The sequence below is a fragment of the Solanum dulcamara genome, chromosome 10, assembly GCF_947179165.1.
Source record: "Solanum dulcamara chromosome 10, daSolDulc1.2, whole genome shotgun sequence".
Taxonomy (NCBI): domain Eukaryota; kingdom Viridiplantae; phylum Streptophyta; class Magnoliopsida; order Solanales; family Solanaceae; genus Solanum; species Solanum dulcamara.
Window position 1 is genome coordinate 4,570,478 of NC_077246.1, and position 26,202 is coordinate 4,596,679.

At 33.9% G+C, this 26,202-nt stretch overlaps 2 protein-coding genes across 2 annotated transcripts; one reads left to right on the forward strand and one right to left on the reverse strand.

The window, feature by feature from the left end:
• Positions 1-1,225: 1,225 nt before the first annotated feature.
• Positions 1,226-4,424, forward strand: LOC129870423 (septum-promoting GTP-binding protein 1-like). Its single transcript, XM_055945213.1, has 5 exons — positions 1,226-1,708; positions 2,398-2,518; positions 3,028-3,124; positions 3,236-3,359; positions 3,903-4,424. Exons 1-5 carry the CDS (start codon positions 1,352-1,354, stop codon positions 4,065-4,067), a joined length of 864 nt encoding a protein of 287 aa, XP_055801188.1. The 5' UTR covers positions 1,226-1,351; the 3' UTR covers positions 4,068-4,424.
• A 2,848-nt stretch (positions 4,425-7,272) lies between these two features.
• LOC129870508 (homeobox-leucine zipper protein HDG2-like) lies at positions 7,273-15,404 on the reverse strand. Its single transcript, XM_055945319.1, has 13 exons — positions 15,157-15,404; positions 14,255-14,365; positions 13,432-13,616; positions 13,192-13,309; positions 12,328-12,519; positions 11,437-11,910; positions 10,841-10,942; positions 10,511-10,711; positions 10,006-10,186; positions 9,252-9,529; positions 8,975-9,070; positions 8,015-8,390; positions 7,273-7,545 (listed from the first exon to the last, which is right to left on the reverse strand). The coding sequence occupies exons 2-12, from the start codon at positions 14,339-14,341 to the stop codon at positions 8,022-8,024; spliced, it is 2,283 nt and encodes a 760-aa protein (XP_055801294.1). The 5' UTR covers positions 14,342-14,365; positions 15,157-15,404; the 3' UTR covers positions 7,273-7,545; positions 8,015-8,021.
• Between the last annotated feature and the right edge of the window lie 10,798 nt (positions 15,405-26,202).

Sequence of the window (26,202 nt, forward strand, 5' to 3'; positions counted from 1 at the left end):
ATTTCTTTGTCTTGAAAAAGAAGAGAGTTTTTATTTATTATTTATAATAAACTAAATAATGACTAATGAGTGGGGCTCCTCTTTCCATTTAGATACCTTACATGGTTGCATGATTATTGGCTAACTTGGCTACACGTGAAATTGACTCTTTCTTCATACATTTGTCGGTTCTTTAATTAATTTAATAATTGGTTTCTCTATTTTTTTTATGACAAAAAAATCTTTAACTCTTATTTCTTAGATGTACATGAAATAAATTTTGCTTCACTATAATATTCCATAAATTACATTGAAATCGTACTAATTATGTCTCGTGTGAAGAATTTAACTAAAAAGTATCTTTTTTTATTCTAAGTAAACTTGCGGCGGTTATTTTTTAAGTGTGCACGAAATAAATCTCGCTTCAATATAATACCTCAAAAACTACAATGAAACTGTACTAAACATGTCCCGTGTGACGAGCTTGACTGAAAAAGCATGTTATGACTGTTATTTTTCGGATGCGTACAAGATAAATCTCGCTTTAGTATAATATAGCTTCAATATAATATTCCACAAACTACATTAAAATCACACTAAATATGTCTCCTGTGACGAACTTGACTAAAAAAGTATCTTTTTTTTTGTTCTAAGTAAATCCGTGATTGTTATCTTTCGAATATGCACGAAATAAATTTTGCTTCAATATAATATTCCACAAACTACACTGAAACTGCATGAAATATGTCCCGTATGACAAGTTAGACCAAAAAAACATGCTGTAACCGTTATTTTTCAGATGCGCACAAAATAAATCTCGCAAACTATACTAAAATCGCTCTAACATATTTTGTGCGACCAGCTAGGCCGAAAATGCATGTAAAGGAGCTATTTATTACAATACATTTGCTTATTCACAAAATAAAGCAAAACAGAAATATTTATTTTTTATCTCACCAACCTATAGACAACCATATTTGAAACTAATTATTCAAAAAATAAAATAAAATTCAAAATTCAGATTTTTTAAAATCTTTTAAAACGGTCAACCGTTCCTCATTTTACGGCATAGTTACAAACCTAATTAGCCGTTAACCACATATTAAAATAGAAAACAAAAAAATGAATGGTAAAAATGGCAAATTAAATTAAATCCCGCACAAACAAACAAACACTAAGAAGAAAGAAAAATAAATAAATAAAAAGAAACTATGATTAATTATTCTGCAAAAAGAGACTTGTCTTTTTTTCTTTTAAGGCCAAAAGAAGAAGCTAAAGCACTCTATGCATTTAGCTTCCTCTTGAGGCCTTTTCTTTTTATTTTATTTTCAATTCCCTCTCTTTTAAATCACACACAAAAAAAGAGAAAAAAATGACTAAACCTTTGCTCCTTTGTTATAGAAGAATGGTTCATTTGAATATGAAAAGGAAAATTATATGCAAATTTACAATTTTGCAAAAATATTTGAATTCATTTTGGAATAAAATTCTCGCTTGTTGGTTAGGTAAGTCTATTAATTATAGACAATTGTCACACAATCAATCTTTTCCGACCGCCACTAGGATGCCATCTCCGCCTACTGGGGTGGAGACGGCGTCCGACGGAGGGTTTTCAGGGAATTTGGCATCCACATGTTGTTGTGATCATTCTAAAGATTCATCTGAGAATGTTGTTGCATTGAAGATTAGCCTTTTGGGTGATAATCAAATTGGAAAGACAAGTTTCTTGGTAAGTTTTTTTCCTTTTCTTAACGAGGTATAGTCAGATTCATCTATATTATTGATATATTCGAGGTTGAACCTCCATGTTTTTTTTTCTTCATGTTTTAGATGTTTGGTTTGGGTCTATACGGTTAGAGTTAAATTCATCTCATTTCTTGATATATCCGTTGTTGAGCTTTAATGTTACGTTTTTCACGCTCTAGATGCTTGGTAATTTGGGTATGTAGGGGGTAAAGACGGATCCAAAATTTAGATTTGATTGATGAGTTCAAAATTTAGTATTTTGTGAAAATTTCTAATTTTCCAAGCATATATATTTCGTATCAAAATTATTGGGTTCAACTAAATCTAGTAAATAAGGTTGCATCCTCCTTGAGGTAATGGACCGTACTTTTTGTCATGATTTTAGATGATTTTCGTTTCATAAACTATATTTTGAGGTCGAATTAAGTTCAAAATTCATTTTTCACTATTAAAAATAATAGAATTTTTGATGAAATCGATCGAAAATCTATTAGAGACAAATCAAATTTCGATGAATTTCTGACTAGATAACTATAGAATATATATTTTTTAGTATTGTTATTAGCAATATTGGATTATTCCTCCATTTCTAGTTTATGTATTTATGGTTTTGATCCATTTTCAATCATGATTTCTGACTTTTCTTGTTTTTTTCTTCTTCTTAAATTGAAGACAAAGTATGTAGGAAAAGAACAAGTAGATGAAGGATTGTCAACCAAAGGATTAAATCAGATGGACAAAACTTTGTGTGTGAGAGGGACAAGAATCTCATATAGCATGTGGGAAGTTAAAGGTATAAATATCCATTTAATCTTTGTTTTTCTTTTATTGTTTAATTTAAATTAAGCATAGAAAAGGGTATCAAGAAAATTAAAACAATGAGAATATAATCAAAATGTTTTTTTAAAAAAAGGAATTTCTGAACTTATAGATCATAGGTTTGAACTGCGTAAGTAATCATTAATATCAGTGGCGGAGCCACCTTGTGCCGAAGGGTTCATCCGAACCCCGTTCGGCAGAAAATTATACTATTTATACATAGTTAAAATTATTTTTTTATGTATATAAAGTAGATGTCGAACCCCCTTCAACTAGCTCATGCGTCTATTTATTCAGATTTTGAACCCTCTTATTTAAAATTTTGGCTCCGCCACTGATTAATACTAATATTATAATAGACTGTTTATATCACACCCTTTTAGGGTGCGGTCTTTTATAAGATTCTGCTTAACGCAAAATACTTTGTGCACCAAACTACCTATTTTAATTTCTAAATGATTATTATTAATAATAATAATGCAGGTGATGTTTCTGGCCCAACTCAAATTCCAATGGCTTGTAAGGACTCTGTTGCTATGTTTTTCATGTTTGATCTCACAAGTCGATGTACACTCAGTAGGTATGAGATTTATTTTCCCTTAAAAAAATAACGTTTAGTTTATATTCACTGACAATATAATGAAATTTTTATATTATCAATATAAAATTTAACGAGTCGTTTTTCGTGCAGTGTCCTTAGCTGGCATCAACAAGCACGTCAATGGAATCAGACAGCAATTCCTGTAATGATAGGGACAAAGTTTGATGATTTTGTGAAATTGCCATTGGATCTGCAATGGACAATTGCAAGTCAGGTATCTATTCTTTTGTATTACTTAAGAATCTTAGCGTACGATCTGGATTGTATCTCTCTTGATTTTAGACTTTTGCATCTAAAAAGTCTGTAAAGATAAACAATCTAGGTCTCTATTAGCAGTGGAAAAATCACGAATTTTATTAAAGATGTTCAAAATTTAATGTGTATATATATGTAGAAACATGATTTTTAATTTATATACATGATATAATTTTTTTATATATATGTGACATAGTACGTAGTTATGCCACTGTGTAGTTGGGGTTGATAAGATCATTGCACTTTGAGCTAATGACATAGTAATTAAAAATTAGTGGCAATAAAGAGTGAAAGTTCCGACTGCAAATACTGTTGTTTGAGAACTTCCTTATCTCTTGCATTTCTTTCATATTTGTTTATGAAAAACTATTTTTTTAAGTCGATGATCTATTAGAAATTAAACACTCTTACTATTCCATAAATTCTACTTATGAAGTTATACTGAGTCAATTTAATGTTTTTGATATTGATACTTATGGTGTTACAATGTGGCTTTGAACAGGCAAGAGCATATGCAAAGGCACTAAATGCACCATTATTCTTCTCAAGTGCAACTTACAACATTAATGTGAACAAGATCTTCAAGTTCATCACTGCTAAGCTCTTCAATTTACCATGGTCATTGGAGAGAAATCTCACAATTGGTGAACCAATCATTGACTTTTAGGTTTTCTCTTATTTTTTGTAATTAAAAAAAGAAAAAAGAAGAAAAAAAGAAGAAAGTTTGCTTTTTTTTAATTGTTAATTGTAGATAGATATATGAGAGAATCCAAAAGATTCCGAGAGAAGGAAATGAAGATTCACATAACCAACCGGTCACTGGGAAATTCTTTGCACCCAGTGAAAATTCGGGTTGTCTTCATTTGACATTTTATGCATTGGAGAAAATATTTCCATTTTCTTTTTCTCATTTTCTTTTGAAAGTGCACAATGGTATTGTAATTTGCTAGTTTGTAAAAGTTATAATTTATTAGCAATATCCATGGATTTCGATTTAGAAGTCAATAAAGTGAGATGAAAAGCATTGGAGACTAGAGTTCAGATTTCAACAATCGATTGTGGCAAGAAAAATGTTAGTCAAAAGCTATTTGATGTATGTGTTGGTTTGGAGACACGAAGGTAGCAAATAGTACATGGAATAGTCAAAACTCCGCACGAATTGAATCGAACATCACAATTATTTAAAAGTAAAAAGTTGGTCAACAGCAACTGCAGGATCAACTATTAAAACAATGCACAAAGATTAAGAAGTGAAATCAACTAGGGCTCATGTTTTTTCATAACTTCCGATCTTTTGGAATCGATTGCCAATCCTATTTTTAATGGAGGCAGTTGATAATTGAATTCAATTTTAACCATTATTTTCATACGATGTAAAAAAAAGACTTAGTTCCAAACGTGAATACCACTTCCTAAAGTCACATCTAGAACACCTAGTAAAGAGATCTAATCTTAAATAAAATAAATATTGTGACTTCAATCTTGTTCTAAATATTGCACTTCAAACATGTTCAACAAAATCATCACGCAGTAAATCCACAAAACCCCAATAAGAGATAAAAAGATTATCAAAACTCTCCCAGAAGAACTACACCAGACCATTTAGAAAAGGGGAAAACACGCACACAATTGCCCAAAAATTTCTTGAAAAATTGAAGAGCAGCTTTATATGCTACAAGACAAACAATATCGTCAAGAAAATGCTTTCCGGGAAGTCATACTCTGTATCTTCATATAAACTTTGGTACATAAGTGGTGAAGGGTAGAAGGACGGACCATCATTCTCGAGTTTCTAAGGCTTTGATGGACCCAAAGAATCGACTCTAGACGAATTTTTCGATCATAAAAAAGAAATGATCGTGTCAGAAATTAACCGAGACTTTGCTTTGAAGTTGAAATATTCCAAAATTGAACATCAATTAGAAAATATCTACATGACTTCATGTTGCAATCAAGACATGGATTTTGCTATTTCATAATATATAAAAGTTAATTCGAATCAAAACTAGAATATGTTAGTGCCACGTAAGATTGGTTGTCCACCTTGAACATTTTGAAAAAGTAAACTAAATTTATCCCAAGTACATGAATGTACCGAGTTCATGTATTAGGAAATCAATACTAAGATGCATGTATAGAGTGAAGTAAAGAAGAACGATTTCCATCATGTATCTTCAAGAAAAAAATTGAGTAATTGAGAGTGCTTCTCATTCCCGAAACCCACTTGTGAGATTTTACTGAATATGTTGTTGTTGTTGTTATGTCGGAAGGACGCAAACCCAAAAACAGAGAAAATAAATAACACCAAATTTAACGTGGAAAAACCTTTCAAATTGAAGGTAACAACCACGGGATCTTCAAAATCCGAATTGCTCCACTATAACAATAAGAGGGTTACAAATATTCTCCTAAATGGCTACACAATAATTGCCAAGTAAGGAGAAGTAATAGCTATAACAACAAAGGTAATAGAAAGAAAATCACCCAAAATAGAGCTACTGTTCGGGAGCTAAATTGGGATGTTGCTGACCTCCAAATCCGATCTCCACCGTTCAAATCAAACACTAAGATGTTAGGAACACTCAGTAAAAATTTCAGCCCGATCCAACGGTTAATGAATCGGCAAACGTAGTTTGAAGGTTGCTGATCGGAGAGGCAAAACTCTTGCGGAAAACACTCTTTTCTTCTCTCTTCTCTCTTGTTGAAAGCTCTCTCAAAAACCTCTCTTATGTGCCTAATGTCTCTCAAAGACACTACCAATGAGCAATTACATAATTCTCTCAAGTCATCCTATTTATAGAGTGGTACTTTTTCCTAAAGCCAAAACCAACTCCAATTAGGATTATAATTACAATTCTTTTCCAAATAGAATTGGAAACCAAATTAGGAGAATTATTCCAATCCTTTTCCAAATAGAATTGGAAACCAAATTAGGAGAATTATTCAAATCCTTTTACAAATAGGATTAGGCCATGGGCCTTTGGCTGGAACATGGGTCATAGCCTAACAGTTGTTGTTATAGTCCTAATGAAAAAGAAGTATATTTGAGCCATGTAAATATAACAAAAGATAAAATTAATCCTTTTCATATAGTAAAAGGACAAATTCGACCTTTTTCTCAATAAACAAACTAAACCAGCAAAATAGTCATATCTCAAGAAAAAAGAAAATAAAGAGGAGAGGGGGTAATATGGGAGCGTCGGTGAGGTGGCATGTAACGTGATGTCCACCTCGCCACTTGGGTACCTATAACGGTATTTCTGTGCGAAAAATATACCGAAGGATAAAATTAATCCTTTTCACACAGTAAAAGAGCAACTTTGACCTTTTCCTCAATAAACAAACTAAGCCTGCAAAATATTCATCTCAAGAAAAAAAAGAAAATGAAGCAAATGAAACCACAAGCGGAGGGGAAGGGTAAAATGGGGGTGTCAGTGAGGTGACATGTAACGTGGTGTCTACCTCACCACTCGAACACCTGTAATGATATTTCTGTGTGAAAAATATACCAAAGGATAAAATTAATCCTTTTTCGCACAATAAAAAGGTAAATTCAACCTTTTTCTCAATAAACAAATCAAGCCTACAAAACATTCTTCTCAAGAAAATGAAGCAAATGAAACCACAAGCGGAGGGGAAGGGTAAAATGCATAGGGATGTCGGTGGGGTGTCATGTAACATGGTGTCCACCTCCCCACTCGAGTACCTGTAACAATATTTTTGTGCAAAAAATATACCAAAGGATAAAATTAATCCTTTCTACACGGTAAAAAGGAAAATTTCACCTTTCTCCCAATAAACAAACAAAACCTACAAAATATTATCTCAAGCAACCAAAAGAGGAAAAACTTAAAAGCAAATGAAACCACATAAAGTTTAACATATTTTGATACCATAACAATGCAAAAGGCAGACAAAACAATCTGCCAAATGCTACCAAGTTTTCATAGTCTAAAAAGTCACATAACATAAAATAAAGGTAAACCCTATTTTCTATATAGTTTTTTTTCCCTCTCTTTGGAATATTGCCACAAGAAGTCATTTCACGAACCTCCTTAACCTAAATCTTAAAAAAAAATCCTTTTTTGTAGTAAAAGGATGAAAGGTGCGCTCTTGACTTCCCCTTATTCCTTTGTCATCCTATCCTGCAATAATCAAAAAAAAAAAATACAAAAAAATAACTCATTAGGATATTTTATTCATAGATATACTCATCGTGTAGAAATATTTATATGCAATTAATATAATTTATCATGTTACGACTACAAAATGTCATGGTTGTAAGGGTATATTTGGTGTTTGCCAAAAAAATTCTTTCTTAAGCGTTGTACCTGATAAACACTGTCATATAAAATGAAATGAAATAGTAATTAAATTGTGTCAAAAACATCTCCTCTTAGACCATCCTATACCTACATTGTCCCCTTATCATTAAGGTAGACAAAAAACCGTCCATTGGTTACTTTTCGACCCTATTTTTGAGAAATAACAACAATTATGAAGTTGTAAATTTCACAGGTAATAAAGTTTAATTTTACCTGTAGAATTTGCAACTTCATGACAATGACTAACGTTTTCGATGTAACAAAAGAGGAGAATTAAAAATATACTTACAAGTTCATCATGGCTCTGATAACAGAGCACCCTTGATCCTATCTACTGTGCAAGCAATCAAATTATTAACAGTAGCAACTGATCCCAATGAAAGCTTAGCAGTAGGAAGTGAATCAACCAGAATTTGAAACGCGACGGTCAACAGAGATCCACCAGAACCATTATTGTAAGTTCCTCTGCCACTATTGCCCCATGGAGGTCCATCGGGGAGAATGGCGAAACCAGAAGGCAAAAGAGCTACAAAGTCAGGATCACCACCATTCAATACAATGTTCATTGCATTAATATCAACTGGTGCATAAATGACATATGATCCTGTTGGATCTGTGCTGCTCTCTTGGAGAATTAGCATGTTGCTCTGGTTTGCATTGTCACTCTGCAATATTCAGAAGGGCGGATTCAGGATTTAAAGTTGGTCAGAAACAATTTATGTATCTCCACGAGGTAGAGATACATTTGTATGCACTTTACCCTCTATTGAGATGGTCAAGTTAATTTTAACATGGTGTCAAACCAGACAAAGGTCTTGTATTCTTTTTTTGTTTTCTTAATCTGGCGCCTTAGACCAACTCGGCCATCTCAACAACTACAAAACTCTTGTTTTCAAGTCTCATATAGCTATTTAATTTATTGTCTAAAAGAATTTTCATCTAACGAGACGTGTTGAAGATGTAATTAAGTAGGTAAAAGTATGTACTCTTTCTAGAAAGCTAAAGTACTTTCTAGATAAAATGATCACGTCAATTTCACATGATGTCAGAGTAGAGAAAAAGAATTTTTACATGAAAAAGACATGTTAAGAATATCATTAAGTAAATAAAAATATACCTATATTCATAAAATCAGTTTTTTAAATTTTTTTAAATGAAATGATCACAGAATTTCAAACGCTTTTACAAATTAAATTAATTTTTTATGTAAGAAGAAATAAAGGGAAAGTGAAAATTATAGAGGACTTACATTAACTCTCAGTAAAGAGACACAGTTGCATGTCTCCATGCCATTAGCAATACGAGCCATTACTTGAACCATACCTCCATTTGACAGAATGTCCCACTGTTATCACATTAATTTTTTTTACATATTTAGAAATTACATAAAAAAAGGTGCAAAAAATCAAAGATATTTGTTAAAGAAGTTAAGCTTCTATTTGGATCACATTTGAGGCTAATTTTGAAGAGAGTCAGTCAGTGTATATAACTTAAATTCTATTTGTAGAATCGTCAATGAATGTTACCTCGGTTCGCATGTTCTCATCACGGAGGAAATCGAACACGGTTTTCGGAGAAATTGGGAGCCAGAATGAAGTAGCAGCACTTAGGACAATACCAGGTGGTCTACCAGGATCATCAACACTTTGCCTAGTCATAACTCTAACCATTTCATCACTGCCATTTCCTGATGATAAGGTTGTCCATTGATTACCAGCTGTGGCACTTACTCCAGAACTAAAACTCTTAACCATCCTCTCAGCTAATTTCAACATACTCTCTCTGCTTTCTTGAGTTGATAACACTACATGAACAACAAGAAAAAAAATTAAGTAGTTGTGATCACATCATTGTAAGAGCATTTTAGTATTTCGTATCAATTTGTATGACATAGTTCTGAATCGAAACGGAATTTAAGAAAGAAAAAAAGTTTCAGTTATTCGTTATCTAGGATAACTATTTAGTAAATGACCTTTTTCTACTTATAGACCTTTTAGACCACGTACTATCTAAAGATATACCCTTTTGAGCAAATTGAAAAACTTATAGAGAAAATGTTAGACCACGATTTAAAACTTTGTATTTATCGTAAATGTTAAACAACTTTGTATTTCAACAAAGGGACCACATTTGCGTAAATCAACATATCATGATACTTTTATGAATATAAAAACAATGGTAAAGTGTAATATTAATTATTTTTAAATTCAGACATGCATCGTTTTATAAACCAAACTAAAAAGAGAAGTGTGTAATGTAAACTGAAACAGAGTTACGTACCCATGTTAGAAATGCCATTGGTTGGAATAGGTGTGGCTATAGCACTTGCAAGACGTTCACATTGTCTTTCAAGAGTAGCAATCCAACGTTTTGCACCAAATGCAAGACCAGAATTCACTAGTGGCTTGTAAATATTGTGAACTGCTGAATCATCAACTTCAACATGTTCAATCCAAGTCACCTAGAGCCCCCCCCCCAAAAAAAAGAAGTTAAACATGTTAATTAATAGAAATAATAAGCATAGTGTAAACACTATTTATATTGCTAGTGTATATGTGTTAAATCCATTTATATCACCTTAGGTAAATTTTTGCAAATAGTCATTTTTCAGTCTTTGTAATTGAAAAAATAGTCATTATCCAGGAATTTCAAATTTCATATCTAAAACTCCGGAATAATATCCTAAGGTTTCATTTGTGAATCTTAAAACTCCAAAGCAATTAACCATTTTTCAAAAGTAAAATCGTAAAGTGATCAGTAAACGTTATTTTTACGTGTATTTTACCTTAGAGCAACTATTTGGCATCTCTTGAATAAGGCATCCCGATGGCCTTTTTCGGCACCTAATAGCTGGGCCAGCCCGTAGCTGGTCCAATGAAACATCGACAACTGCCCATGATCCATCAATTCTGTGTTTGCAATACCTAGCAAAGTAGCATTCTCTAGTTGGAACTTGTGGTGATGCTACTTGAGTTTCTGCTAATATCTGTAAAATCAACATGAAATATTTGAATTATGTAAATATATGTATACTGACAGTGTAAAATTATTTTTTACGACGATTAATGACACATAAAGGAAGAGTAAGGAGAATGCTTAGTATATTATGTATTACCACTTGTATAGCTCCATTGTAGTTTCCTGCTACTCCAGTTGATAGCACATCAATAGTTGAAGCCCTTGAGACAATACCAGAGAACATACCGGACCAATGATTCTAGAGATCACAAAGAGAAACATAAGAATTATTAAGTCGAAAACAGTCTTTCTATCCCATAAAAGTAGGGGTAAGCCGGTAAGGTTTGTGTGTATATACTCATTCTTCTCAGACTCTACTTGTAAGATATCACTGGATATATTGTTGTTATAGTATAATCCTATAAAGTTCTCTTGCTATGGGTCTATTAAAAACAGACTATCCACCCTGCAAAGATAGAAATAAGGTCCATCTAACTCTTCTAAGACCTTACTTGTTATGTTGTTTTTTTTCAATCTAAAGCTAAACGTAAACTTTTAAATATTCTTGACAAAATACAGAGTTTAAGTTTTGTACGTGCACTGATCGAGTAAACTTGACTCACAACATTAGAGAACTTACAAAAATAAAGTTATTAGAACCTACTATAACAAATAATTTTACACTATCAGTATATATAACATAAATACAACTATTATTAATTAAACATGAAAAAATACAAAAAAAATACTTACCACATCCATGAGGATCTCCACAAGGTTGACTTGGTTCATTATAACAATAGTAGTTTCCCTTGTAGCCTCAGTGCTAAATCCAATAGGTCTAGGTCCAATTCCTCTTGGAAAACCCCTAAAATATTCTTCTTCATTCAACAAACTTGTTCCATTTTCAATACTAGGGAACCAAAGTGGTTCTTGCATATGTGCCATTTGAACAAATTCATCCATAGCAGCTACAACAAGTTCAATAATATATGGTTTTTCAACCTCACTAATTGGTCCATTAATCATTATTGGAACTTCTTCAAAACCAACATCTCCATTGTTATATGCCTCTTCATCGACGCTTTGTGGCGTCGAGTATGGAGGAAGATCAACTCCAATAAAATCAACACCATGATGAGAAGAGTTGGTGGTGTAACCATTGTTGTGCTTTGGAAATACAGGTTTTCCAACATATTTACCAGCCATAGATGAGATGCGTTCGATCTATATAAAAAATATTTCTCTTCTGTCAGTATATAAACGATAAACTCGTATATTTTTTTTATACTACCAGATCATCATCTTAAAGGCAAGTATAGTTGACTATCCATCTTAAATGACCCAAATATCCTAAAGTTACTTTTTTAAAATACAAAATTTTAAAGTAATTTTACATAAAATAAATAAATAAAAAAGAAAGACGGAAACATAATAGAAAAATAATTAAAAATTATATTTTAAAGATTACCAAAGATAGTAGAGATAAAATCTTAAACGATATGATAAAACCAAAAAATATTTATATAAGCTATAAAATCATAAGTTGATTTTGAGATTTTTTTTTTAGTGTTTACGAAACAAATAATCAATAAATCAAAAATATTCTTATAAACTTAAATTACATACATGTAAAAGTTTTACCTCTTGTTTGAGACGTGCATTTTCCAACCTTAATTGGCGTTCATCAAAAGACATTTCACCAATATTGACACGATGGCCACCACAAGTAGGGCATGATACATTGCCTAAAGCTTCTTTGTACCTCATCAATTCATTCTTCAACTTCTCATTTTCTGCACGAAGATGTGCATTCTCATGCCTCTCATGTTGAGTCTGCATATCAAAACATAAACAGGAATTAACCTCAAATAGTACAATATAGGGCGGAGTCAGGATATCGTAAGGGATTCAAGTTGAAAAATTACACATAAGGTTAAAATTACTATTTTTATGTATATATAAGAGATGTTGTATCCCCTTGATAACAACTCTGTCTAGCTCTATCACTGTATACTATATGGAAAAAAAAATAATAAATCCGATCTACTATCGTATAAAAATTCCAAAAGGTAAGAAAATTATATAATTAGCCATGTTTGACATGTTCTACTCGTATTGATAATACATGTATATGTATAAACGTAAATAATCAATATATAATTTATGTATAACATCTTTAAAAAGATAAAACGATGAATTCAATCGATTGTTTGTGCAATGATCCCAAAAGTAAGAAAATTACATAACTAGCCATGTTTGGCATGTTATACTCATATTGATACTACCAAATTTAACATATGAATTCAGTAAAATTAGTTGTTTTAAAACAATTCAGTATATATGTTTAGACTATAACAATGTCATGATATTTGTGGGGTATAAAATGAGATTGCTTTCAAAAAATAAATGAGTCATTTTTTTCTTCTTCTGTATCGACTGAAAAAAGTGTCAAATGAAATATTACAAAGTAAATTTATAAAGCTGCACATCCAAATGTAAGTTTACCTTCATCTGAGTTCTCTTGTTCTGGAACCAAAACTTGATTTGCAAAGGCTCTAACCCTAATTCACGACTTAGATCCTTCCTTTGCTTGTCATCTGGATGAGGACATTCCTTAAAGTATCTAAACACCGCAAAAAAAAAAGAGGGGTGACCCAAATCACGGATCTTATTATATTGTCAGTGCATATAATAATTAAATAAATATTCTTTTTTTTTAGATTTTCGTGGATTTATAAGACTTACGCTTCCAGTTCTTGGATCTGATGAGGAGTGTGGCGATGGTATCGCTTTCTCTTCCTATTAGTATTGACATTTTCTTCTTGTTCATCATGATCATCAGCATCATCAAATTCTTGAACCATTTCAGTTTCAGATGTGTTGGATACATTGTCCATTGAATTAGGTTGACTATCCATAATGTTACTTGACTGTAATAGCACAAATTAAATAAAATAACAAAATTAAACTAAAATCTTGTAAATGTTTTATGTTTTATTATTGTTGAAAAAAAGTGAAGAAACAATACTATGAAGTATAATTTTTTTTTACAAGAAATCAGGGAAAGGGAGATAAGTCTTGTCTATTTAATTAGTTTGACTTAGTATATAAAAAAACAATGATGAAAATGTCTGGAATTTAGTCAACCATTTATTGACCAATACAAATAAAATAAAATAAGTCCTTGACACGGTTTTCAAGTTTCGAGAAGGATTTTTTGGAAAATGTAAAAACTATTTATCATCCGTTTATTTTTATTTGTTCAGTATATTAAAAAATTGTTCAACATTATTTATTCAATTTAAAAAATTAAAAAATAATTTATTGTTTTATATGTATTTTACCTTCTTCATTAAATATTATTTATTTTCTAATATTTAGATGCGATTAATCAATAGAAAAACCATAAAGTAATTAAAAATGGTTTTCTTTTTCAAACATTAAAAAGGGTCAACATTAAGAGAATTTTTTTAATAATTAATTTTAAACATTTCATAATATTTTAAGAAAAATAACCTATACTATCATCGATATTTATAAATAAATAAAATTTTAAAAATACTTTTACCTGACCAAGCGGAACCCCAGTATTAGTTCCATCATTTTCAACCAACGACGGCATCTTTCTTGCCGGACGGGAATTTCTGGCCGGCATCGTTCACTCTCCAAAGTCCAAACCCTAAAACAATTGAAATTCTAGTAGTGAAATCAATCATGAGTTTTAGGATATACGTTGTTTATATCAATTGTATAAAGTCGTCATACAAAAATATGAAAAAAAGTGTCAAGTTTTTTTTAGTTTTAAATCAATTGTAATTTGAATCGTGAAAGCAGTCACTAATATTTGTATTACGATATACATTGTTTACATCACACCTCTTTAGATGTGATTCTTCCACGAACTCTGTAGAAACACAAAATGCTTTGTAAAATGTGCCAATGAAAAAGATGTCGAAAATGGAGAATGAGAACATAGGATTTTCATAAAATTAAAAGAAAAAAACAAGTGGAAAAGGTGTAGGTAGATTTGACTAAGCTTTTATTGCAATTGAAATTAATGTAGGTGTCTCTATAAGAGAATCTTCGAAGTCAAAAAAAAAAAAAGACACAAATAAATAAATAAACAATTGAAAAATCGACTTCCACAAAAATCTTAAGCAATTCAAAAAATAATGTATACATATATAGATTATCGACCAACCTTAAATTCCTAGGTGAAACAAAAAAATACAGTGAGATCGATGCTGGCAGGAAAGAGAATTTGTAGAAGCTATATGAGTAAGCATAAATGTATGTATGTACGTGTGTATCAATTAATTTAAACAAGCGTGACAACATAAAAACTCGATTAAATGCATCTACAACAATAGTTATGCCTCAGTCCCAAATAGTTAGGGGTTGGCTGATTAAATGCATCTAAAATGAGAAAAATAAATGAAAGAAATGACTTCATTGGGTATGTATACATACTCTAGTGAAGTGAAGCTCTTCCTTGCTAATATTGAACTTGGAAAAAAAGGAAGAGTTTTTGAGATCTTGTGTGTGGAGAGTGAAAGGGGGAGGGATTTTATTTATAGGGAACAAGTCAATAGTTGGTTGTGAACTAAGTTTGACCATATATGAAAAAGGACAAATTGAAGATGAAAAGATTTGAGTTTTTCCCTCGTGTGGAGATAAAAGAGGGATTTTGAGAATTGGAGGAGAAAGCTATGAAGAAGAAAAAGAATTGAGGAAAGGAAGATTAATTGCAATGTGAAGTAGAGATGGTGAAGTTGCATTAAATGTAGTAGGGATGTTATTATTGCAATCTTTGAGGAGGGGTGGGGTGGAGGGATGGGTGGGTGGGGTGGGGGTGGGTTCAAAAAAGAGTAAGAAGAGTGTGTATGTATATGTGAGTAGAAGGCGGAATTAAAATTTGAAGCTTAATTATGACCAGGTTCACGATTCGGGTCAACTTTTTACGGTGTTGGATTTTAAATTAATAATTTTTATATATTTAATTAATTATTTAAAAATAAATAAAAATTTTAGACTAAATTTTTTACATATTTAAATAAATTATTAAAGAATTTTTGTTAATTATAAATATTTTAGTGACAAATTTACAATGAATTTTAAAGTTAATTCCTGTTTTTTTGGTATACCAATTTACTTTACACTCTATTTTCATGAATTGTGAAAACAAGAATATACTTATTCATACCCATTTTAAAAGTAAATAATCGCAAATATTTAATCTTTTTTAAGGATGGGTTGATTATTTATATCAATTCATAAAAATAATTGGTCATGATTTATGACGTGGACAAGCATGTGAAACTCAATTTTTATAATCCGTGCATTCGATTGAAGTAATTTGGTGAGAAATGAAAGATATTGACTATACACCTACATGTAAATCGTGTGAAAGAGCCTAAACAAGCGCATAAAATTTAATTTTTGTAATCCGTGCATTTAGTTTAAACAAATCAGGTGAAGTAGTGAAAGAAATTAAGTATCCACGTGTAACTCAATTGACTATGCACGTGTAAAATATATTGACCATATATGCACAGGTAAAGTAGTGAAAGAAATTGACTATGCACGTGTGAATCGTATGAAAGAGCCTAAACAATCGCATGAAATTTAATTTTTGTAATCTGTGAGTTCATTTCAAACTAATCAGGTGAAGTAGTGAAAGAGATTAAAAATGCACATACTCAATTGACTATGTACGTGTTATAATGACCTAAACCGTCGTTAATTAAGACCAGAAGAAATCACAAGAAAAACTAACTCAACTGGGTTCCACCATCCCGCAACCGCCGCCGAAGGGAGAATACGACCGCCAGAGCGGGAGAACGTGGGACAGAACTTAAGTCGCAATTTTTTTATTTCCCCCATTTCTTCCAAGGGTATGTTAGAGGCGAGGATTACTGCAAAAACCTTCCAAAGGCTGCTTCTAACTTGGGAAGAAGAGAGGAAGGAATCTTAGAACGGAAAGGTTTCAAATCAGTAGAATTCAGTCCTATCTTACCCGTAGGACATCGGGAACCAAGGATTTTAGCCATATTATCTCCACACAGTTGCTTGGCGCCCAGGTAGGCTAGGCTTCTCTTATCTGAGTAGTTAATCTATATCCATTGTATAGTATATAAGGGAATTTAATGAGAAATCGTATAACTAAGCTATGGGTCATGGGTAATAGGCAGAAAATTGGGTGACGTTAGTGGTCTGACCTAAAGTGACCGGGTAAGAAAGTTATGTGTTGATTTTAGGAGAAGTTGGTTGTGATATTATGGTACTTAGACAAGTGAAATTGTAAATGTCATAGTTGTATATACATGGATATAAAATATGTGGATATTTGTGATAAATCGTAGGGGTTGGTAACCTAGGTAGTGGATTTGTTTTCCGTATGTGTTTCATGTACTTGTTAAATTGCTTCATGGTATGCATTATGTATATGAATAGGGAACATGCTAGATTTTACGTGAAAGGATCACTTGCTGGCCTGTTTTGTGATGAAGCTATTTTTGGTGAAATAATTTTGATTATGGTTGTGAAATTGTGATGACTTGTATATTTGGATCGGGTGTCACGTTTTGACACGTTCTTAGATCAGGTGTCACATTCTGACACATCTATGACTGAGTTGAATCCCTTGAGAGGGTCAAAAGTGTGTGTGTGGATGGTCTCATGAGAGGAACGAATGATATTTGTAAACTGTGTAATAGTGAAGGTAGCTATTAATGAGCTAGAGAGAAGGACTTATAAAATAACCCCGTTGATTGTGGTGCGTCAATAGTAAAGAACCGTGAGACTGTATGTCTTATTTGTGGGTTAGATAGTGGACCTTTGGTAGACCTCGATGTAATATATATGATGTTCTGTAATTTCAAGTAGGGGTGGGAGTTGCTTGTTGATAGGGAGTTGTTCTTATAGGAGTTGAAATTGGGAACAGTGGTAATAGTAGTGGTTACTTAGAATTCAGGGTTAGTTATGAGATGCGTTTATGAAATGGCTAGGACCTGGAGTTGTAAGACATCTGGCTCATGACCATTGATAGTTGTGTGGAACCATGTAGTGGCTAAAGTTGCTGGCTGGTAATTGTTCGAGTTGGTAGTGAATCCGTGGTTGAGAGGGTGATGAAGACTATAGGAGGAAGAGTAAGGAGTTTACTAGCAGGTTTGGGTGGACAGGCTTATAAAGTTTAATTATTATGATCTCTTTTATTTTTCTGTTCATATATTATGTTGTGAATATCGGGTTGATCGATGATACCTACCAGTACGTGTTATTTGTAATGATACTACTCTTGATATGCTACTTGGCATAGTCTGGTTGCAGGAGCAGTAATGTCTCTTAGGTGCAGATGAAGACGATTCTCCAACAGCTTCTATTACTTCTTCCTTATTAGTGGGAGCTGTGTCATTTATTTTATTTATACCTTGTATTCTTAAAATCTCTTGTACCAATTTTAGACTAGTATTCTTGGGGGTTAAGTATTATATGAATGAATTGGTTTAATATAGACTTAAATGATCACTTCTGGCTTTCAATACTTAAGTTGCTGTAAATTCCGCAATATTTTTCATAGAAGGATTTAATGTTCTGCTACTTAGGTTGTAGAGTGGGTGCTCGCACGACCCGATGGGTTGGATCATGATAAATTGGTATTAAAGCTCGATTTACCAGTCTCCCAGTACAAGAGCAAGTGTGGAATAGATTCTTGCGGATTGGTGTGTTAACATCCACATCTAATCTTTAGGAAGTTATAAAGCATTCTAGAAAATCATTTCATTTCTTCTCTCTTTATTGTGCGGTTTGTCACTTGTAGTATGGATTGAGTCTAATTGATATCTCAACAAAGTAAACTAGTTACAGTTGTCACGGTTGAAGGAACCCAAGCAAGGAAAATTGGAACCGAGAAGGTTCCAATTGGTATCTTTCCTTAGAGGCTGTGTAAATATATAAGATGATCGACTAATGGTCATCCATTAAGCGAATTGAGTTAATAGTTTTGACTTGCTTGTGAGATGTAACTGGGATTGTGATTATTTGCATAGTATTTTCTGATTTAAATGTTAATGTGTGAGGTACACTTGCCTACTTGATGAGATTTTGCGACATATATTTATTTGTACTTCTATGAACTTGTTGTCAGAAAAGAATCATAACTTGTTTATGTGCAGTAGTCTATTGATAAAACATAAGGTGATTAAGGAACGAGTTCGAACATATTTAAGGATATACTCAGGTGAGGAAATACAACCTATAAATTGTGCATACACTTACCGTTGGTATGAATGGTAAGGTAAAGGAATAAATGGGGACTCTAGAGAAACTTTGGTTTTGGGACAGTCGGAGCTGGTTGGGAACCATGTGAAAAAAAGAACTATTATTGCACTTTATCATAAGGGTGGTTATGAAATATCCCTTATTATGATTCATAACTGGGCTGAAACAATGTGCGTCCAATTTGTGTCTATCTGTCTTAGTGATTTTAACTATTAGAACGAGTTAATAAGAACTCAATGTTACAAGTTGTTTTTAGAATGTGCTTCTATATATCTTGAGGTTATTGGCCTGATATGAGTGAAGGAACTGACTTTTATGGTGTACACAATTGTTTATGCTAAGATAATAGAGAGCAATAGTCTCTTAACGTGTAGTGCTGGGTTCGACTCTGGGATAGTCCACGCTAATTTCTCATTAAAAGAAGTCAAATGGGCTAAGTTTTAAATCTGAGGGTTCTAAGAGGGATGTGGAACAGGAAAATATACTAGAAAAAAATTCACTGAGGTTCTGTCTTGACAATTCCCGCCCCAGAGGGAATATCCCATCAGAACAGGCCAACCAGGGCGGGAATTATCCCGCCAGAGCGTGATTACGCGAGAAAGAAACTCCAAAGAAATTCCCCTATTTTCCCCTGCTTTTGCAATGAACTCTGAAGCACAAATAACTATTTCTGAGGTCAATATAATGCTTAACAAAGACTGAATAACCCATAAAACCAATAGTACTATTTATACACGGTGATGTGAAGTAATTAAAACATCTGAGTGTTTATAAAATTAAGATTAAATAACATCCGGGTGCTTATAAAATTAAGAGAAACAGTAAAGAAATCAATAAATTGTTTGTTACACATCCAAATGAGGCAAACCAATTGATAAAAATAACTAACGGGGAGGATGGGGAATGTCTCTATCCTTGTCCAACTTCTCTGGAGGGTACTCTCCTACCCATGCCTCGTTCAAGAAGTTAAACCCGCGGAAATCATCGGGCTCCTTGGTGGGAAGCTCTCTCTAGGGAGCGATGCAATAGACGATAACCTTGATCGTCTTCCATATCCTCATCATGAGGCGTTCCCTCTCTATGCTCTTCCTCCTCTTCCACCGCAGCTAACAACAGATCATCTCCACTTCCATAGTAGTGGCTGGTGGCACTGGAGCAGGGGTCTGGGAAAAATAGCCTCCTAGTCTCCTTCGAACCACAGCTAGGTCTTCCTTCAAGCGAGGGTCGAGCGGTGACTGTAACTAAGTGGGAGGAGAATCATCTTCATCCTCGTCCTCTACTGCTACTGCTTGTCTACTCTCGGCCCTGTCTATCTTCCACTTCTTCTATCCCCGAGAGAGGCTTGCCTAATAAGTAAGGGGTGAAAAAGGGGATCTATCAAGAGTACCTCGTAAGAGTCCAAAAGTGGCACCCCATCTATTTTGCACATGAAGGAGATTAGGCCCGGCAGGAATGTCATGACCCAACTCCGTAGGCTGTGACGGGTGTCCGAACTGGACACTCACATATACTCTTACTAGCTATAAGCAAACCTGTCCCCTATTTGAGTCACAGTATATAAATATACTAGATAACACCTCAACCGACACGACGATCACGACAGAGGAAAACGTCCCCAAAACATAAACCATATCCGTACGACTGTACATACATACCTATATAACCCATATACACCCACACACATATCTACAGACCACTAAGAGTATAATGATAACATAAGGTGTGATAGGGCCCCCGCCATACGTATGAACAAATAAATACATATGTCGAGGGTTAGTACCAAAACTAGGCCCCAACACGACGGAATGCTTTCGAACTACTGATCGGAACACCTATGCTGGTGGATCCTCAAGGTGTGAGTCTGTACCTGCGGGCATGAATGCATCCCCCCTCCCCCTTCCCCCTTCCCCCCTGAGAAAGAAGGGTCAGTACGACATATATATTGAGTATATAAAGCATGACTGAAAATATATCTGAAATAGAGAGAGTCAAGGGAGTAAATGTGATACTTAAGACGACATTGTACCTGTACTTGTAAGTTATAAACAAACATGCATGCTCACATATATAATGTAGCCGGCCCTTTCAGGGGCTCGGTGAATCATAATTGTAGGACCATCATAAGCCCGACGCTATTTCCACCTTGTCACATCACATATATACATACGTACCCGACCCTCTAGTGAGGGACTCGGTGAGTGTATTATGTCATTGCATCACCATGTCTTTATATAATGTACCCGGCTCTTTAATGAGGGACTCAGTAGATAATGCAGTGAATTATGCACGATTTCGTATCCGGCCTGGGACTCGATGATAGAAAGATTATGGTATACACGAGTAGAGTAGTGAGTAACCATATGCAATTTAAATCATCATTGGAGACTTGTTGAAATAATCAAAATGAACTGTTATTCAAAAATTAAGAAAATAGTCATAACAAGTACCTTTAGAGTGTCATTATGGTTTGCATCAAAGTAGCACTTTTGGAATTATCTACTCGTATCAAGGCATAATAAAATATCTTTTGAAAGTCAAGAAAATGGCCATCTTAGGGGCTTTGAGAATGGGGGATTCCTTGGGATCACATATACTTCGTCTATATATTTCATAAAGTTCATGCTAAAAAAAGATTAACTTTACCTACTTACTACTTCTCAAGGTATAGAAAAACTTGAGAATCCATAGTTCAATTATTGGAAGAGTTCTATCTTAAAGGAGTAAATAAGAGTCATGCTTTATACCACAACATAAATTATACCAACTTAGGTTGGTTGGAAACTTTCACATGAATCGAGGCAAAAGGACATAAGTTCTAGGAAATTAAAAACGTTAGTCATCCTAGCGTACTTAAGAATAAGAGCTTCTTGTAGAATTTATGCATTCTTAGTATGTTGGCTTTCTATGGTTCATTCAAAAAAAAAAGATAAGCTTTACATACCCTCTACTTTCCCTCATAGAGTCATTATATACATATATCGTACCCGATCCGTCATGAGCTCAGTATCATAACTTTCTCATTGTTTTACCATACCATCATAAAATGTACCCGACCCATGATAGGACTCAGTGAGTAATCATAGCATTTTAACATCGTACTTATTTCAAAGACATATCAAGAGGGAAGAAGGGTAGCTTTACATACTTGTGCCAAAACATGCCAAGAGAAAGCTTCACATTCCTTTTCAAGGATTAATCGAAATCCGACTTGTCTTGATACCTCCTTAACCTATTTGAAATGAAAGTAATACTAAGGTTAATAGACTTTCATTTTCCAATATCCCACTCTACAATCAAGTACTAATAGGAGTCATTTCCTATCCATTACCCTCGACTTGTTTGTTACTAGTTTCAAAGCTACCGAAAATCGGGCAGCATTTTCCCTATAACTTCAACATCCCCGAGATTTCGACTCGGCCAAAAAATCAACAACAATACCAACAAAAACAACCAACAACATATTTACAAGTAAATCACTTCAATATTACACAATACAAGCTCCAAACAACTAGCTCCAAACTACGATACCAAAATAGAGTTTTTAAATCTTTATTTCGCAAAATCTTTAATCATACCAAATGGAGGGTAGTGTGGCTGAAACCAGCAGCACCCACACCCTTTTTAAAACACTTTACATCCCTTCAACACACAATCTAACCAGGTTGCAACGACAACACACTACGCGACTTCGATTTAGCTACTACGACTTTAACTTAGTTTGTTTCTAACGTCTAGCATCCTTATGTAATTTTTCCACTTCAAACCTTATTTAAGACATGTAATATACCTAACAACAATATCATAAATTTCAATTTGAAAGAGAAACCCTTACCTTGTCCGAAACTCGTCAAACTCGTTGAAACTTGCCTCGGAAGTTTCCTTAGCGCGCCCAAAATCTTGTAGCTGCTTGCTAATGTTTTGGTGCTTCTCCAAACCATAAATTTACATTAATAACACCTTCACACCACCATGGTATATCCTATATAATTAATTCATAGAACAAAATTGGAGAACTTACCCTTTTTTGGCTCCAAATTCGTGGCTCTCTTTCTTAAGTTTAAGGTTTCTCCTCTCTCTTGTTCTAGATTTCTCTTCTCTTATTTTTGTCTCTAGAAGTCTCTTGATAAGAATGACTAGAGGATAAGTATGAAATAAAGTCATAAAACATATATATATATATATATATATATAGGCCACTTTTAGGGGTGACACATGTCAACCCCTAAGTGGTGACACATGTCAAGCCCTTATAGGGCCAACACACCACACCTCCAACCATGGGCTTCCATGTGGCATGTGGGGGGACACCCTCTTACTCCATCTGTTTCCATGTGGCTCTCTCTCATGCTGCCACATAGTACCTTCTTTTCTCCTTCGTGGGTTCGTAATCTCATCTTACTTTACGAATCTATGTAATCCTTGCTACGTAAGTTTGGTATGTATTTGAATAACTTAAGCATGTAAGCTTTACAAGTTGGTAGATTAACTAAGTAAGTCAAGTACTATGACTCATTATTTAGTCTCCAACGTCTTCCGGATTCTTACAACTCCATTCCTCATCTTCTCTATTATGGGGTATCTCATTCCCCCTTCCTTAGAATTGTTTGATAGCATTATGGATTATCCGAATCACATGGTAACTATTAAGAGCTTAAGAGTTCTTAAGGAGTCTTAAGAAGCTTTAAGAAACTTTAGGAAGCCTTAAGAAACTTAATAGGCTTATGATCCTTTGAAGAAACTTAAGAGCCTTTCAAGAGATTTAAGAACCTTTCAAGAGACTTAAGAACGCGTTCCAAGGTATAAAAGTACGGGGTGTAACAAGGAAGAATGCCTTTTTGTTACCCCGACAGAACAACTTCCACTTAGACATGATCTGGGCCCCCACATTCAGGCCTATCCTTTGAATGGCACAAGCCACTACTAGAGCTAGCGGGAAGGTCACGTCGGAGCAATTGTCGGATGAGCGGATCCTCCTAGCCACCAATTATACCCACCACTTAGACTCATTTGACAAGTCAGTGCTAGTAATTCCCTCTATGTTGGGCCAATAGACCCTATTTTGGTGCTTTGGGGCCACGAGAGTGTCCCATAGCCATTCTAGATCTATCTCCCTCAACTTGGCCTCGTAATCAACATTAGATGTGTTAGATACCTCTAGTACAATATTAATATAGTGGGGACTCAGTTGGTTGTCCACTCCTCAGATACGTATGGTGGGGTGGGGATCGTCCCAATGTACTATAAGGAGTATAACATAGAACTCTCTCACCTAGCCGGTGCATGCGGAGGGAGGGAATTCAGTCAAGGGGCCCTACTCAAACTCCTCTAGCCTGGCATGGAATGTAGGTATCTCTCTCGGGTAGGAATTTATTATTTCGATAGTCATGATGCCTCTCCCGGGTGACGACATTGGGAAACGAATAACTAAGAGGTTGGCATCGTGGTGAGCCATAATGTTGTACATGTAAATTTCATGAAATTTCAATTAGAACATCATAGCATAAGTGTAAAAACTGAGGTTAGGGGAAGGAGTGGAAGAAAAAGGCCCCAAAGGCGAGGCCACTGCTTGGCAAGATCCCGCCAGAGCGGGCTTCATCTGTGAAGAACATCAAGCGCGTTCATGGCGCCTTCCCCTCACCAAATTACTTGTTTTCTTCAAAATGTTTATAGATCAGTACTCCTAAGTGTCCTAACACCTTTATTTACAAACGAATTTGGTTCAAAAACTCCAAATAGTTAGCATAATCAAAGTTTTGGCCAAGAAAAATCTTTCAACTTCCATACCCATGTTCTAAATCAATTCGGGTGAAATCCGTTGCTAACCTTACATCCAAAACATCGTGAAGATATTGTAGACGTAAGGGGAGGGTCCATGCTATGTTAATCTACTAATGCAAGCAATGTATTTCAAAAAAGGTTGAAAAACTACCCTATAGGCCTTTTAATCTACTGATTCTTAGCATGAATAAGTGTGTGAAGTCAAATTTATATAATCCATGGATTCAATTAAACTAATCGGGTGAAGTAGTGAAAAAGATTAAATATGTATGCCTAACTTGATTGACTATGCACGTGTAAAAAAGAGTGACCATATGTGCACAAGTTAAGTAATGAATGAGATTGACTATGCACGTGTGACACATAAGCAAGCATATGGAATCTAATTTTTGTAATCTGTGCATAAAGTTCAAACTAATCAGATGATGTAGTAGAAAAGAGATAAATTATGGACATGTAACTCTATTGACACTTGTAAAAGAAATTGACTATGCACTGGTGAAGTAATAAAAGAGATGGACTATGCACGTGTGGATCATGTGAAAGAGATTATAAAAGAATGTGCAACTCGATTATCCTAATAGGTCAAGTGACGTACATCATAAAAGAGATTAAGTATGAATTGCACTTGATTGGCTATGCACGTGTAGAAGAGATCAATTATACACGGATGAAATAGTGAACAGATTGACTGTGCACGTGTGAATCGTGTGAAAGAGCCTAAACAAGCACATGAAATTCAATTTTCGTAATCTGTGCATTTAGTTTAAAATTATCTGAAGTAGTGAGAGATTAAGTATGCACGTGTTACTCAATTAACTATGCGCGTTTAAAAGATATTAACTATATATGCACGAGTGAAGTAGTGAAAAGAAATTGACTATGCACGTATAAATCTTATGAAGGAGCCTAAATAAATGCATGAAATTATTTTTTTATAATCCATGGATTCAATTCAAATTAATTGGGGAAGTAATGAAAGAGATTAAATATACATATCTAACTCTATTAACTATGCGCGTGTAAAATAGATTGACCATATATGCATGGATTAAGTAATAAATGAGATTGACTATGCACGTGTGAAAGAGCTTAAGTAAGCATATTGTTACATTCCGTATTTTTGCATTTTGGATTATTCGTAAGCTAACGATTATAAATTCAAGGACTTTTAATTTTGAATTTTAAAATGACATGATTTGTTGTAGATGCCAAGTTATATGAATAATTTATGTGTAGTAAAATACATCTCAAGAAGGACCCTTAAGCCAAATCAAAATAGAAGCCATCAAATATGTTTTTCTTAAAGTCACGTTTCGGGTAAGCTGACTTCGGGAGGCCATACCCTCTTTATAATTTGAGAATTTGGGAAAACTCTCAACATGAAAGTTGTAGATAATTGAAATATCTTTTCAACCATAGGTCGTGGGATGAAATGTGATATCGGAGTAATAAGAT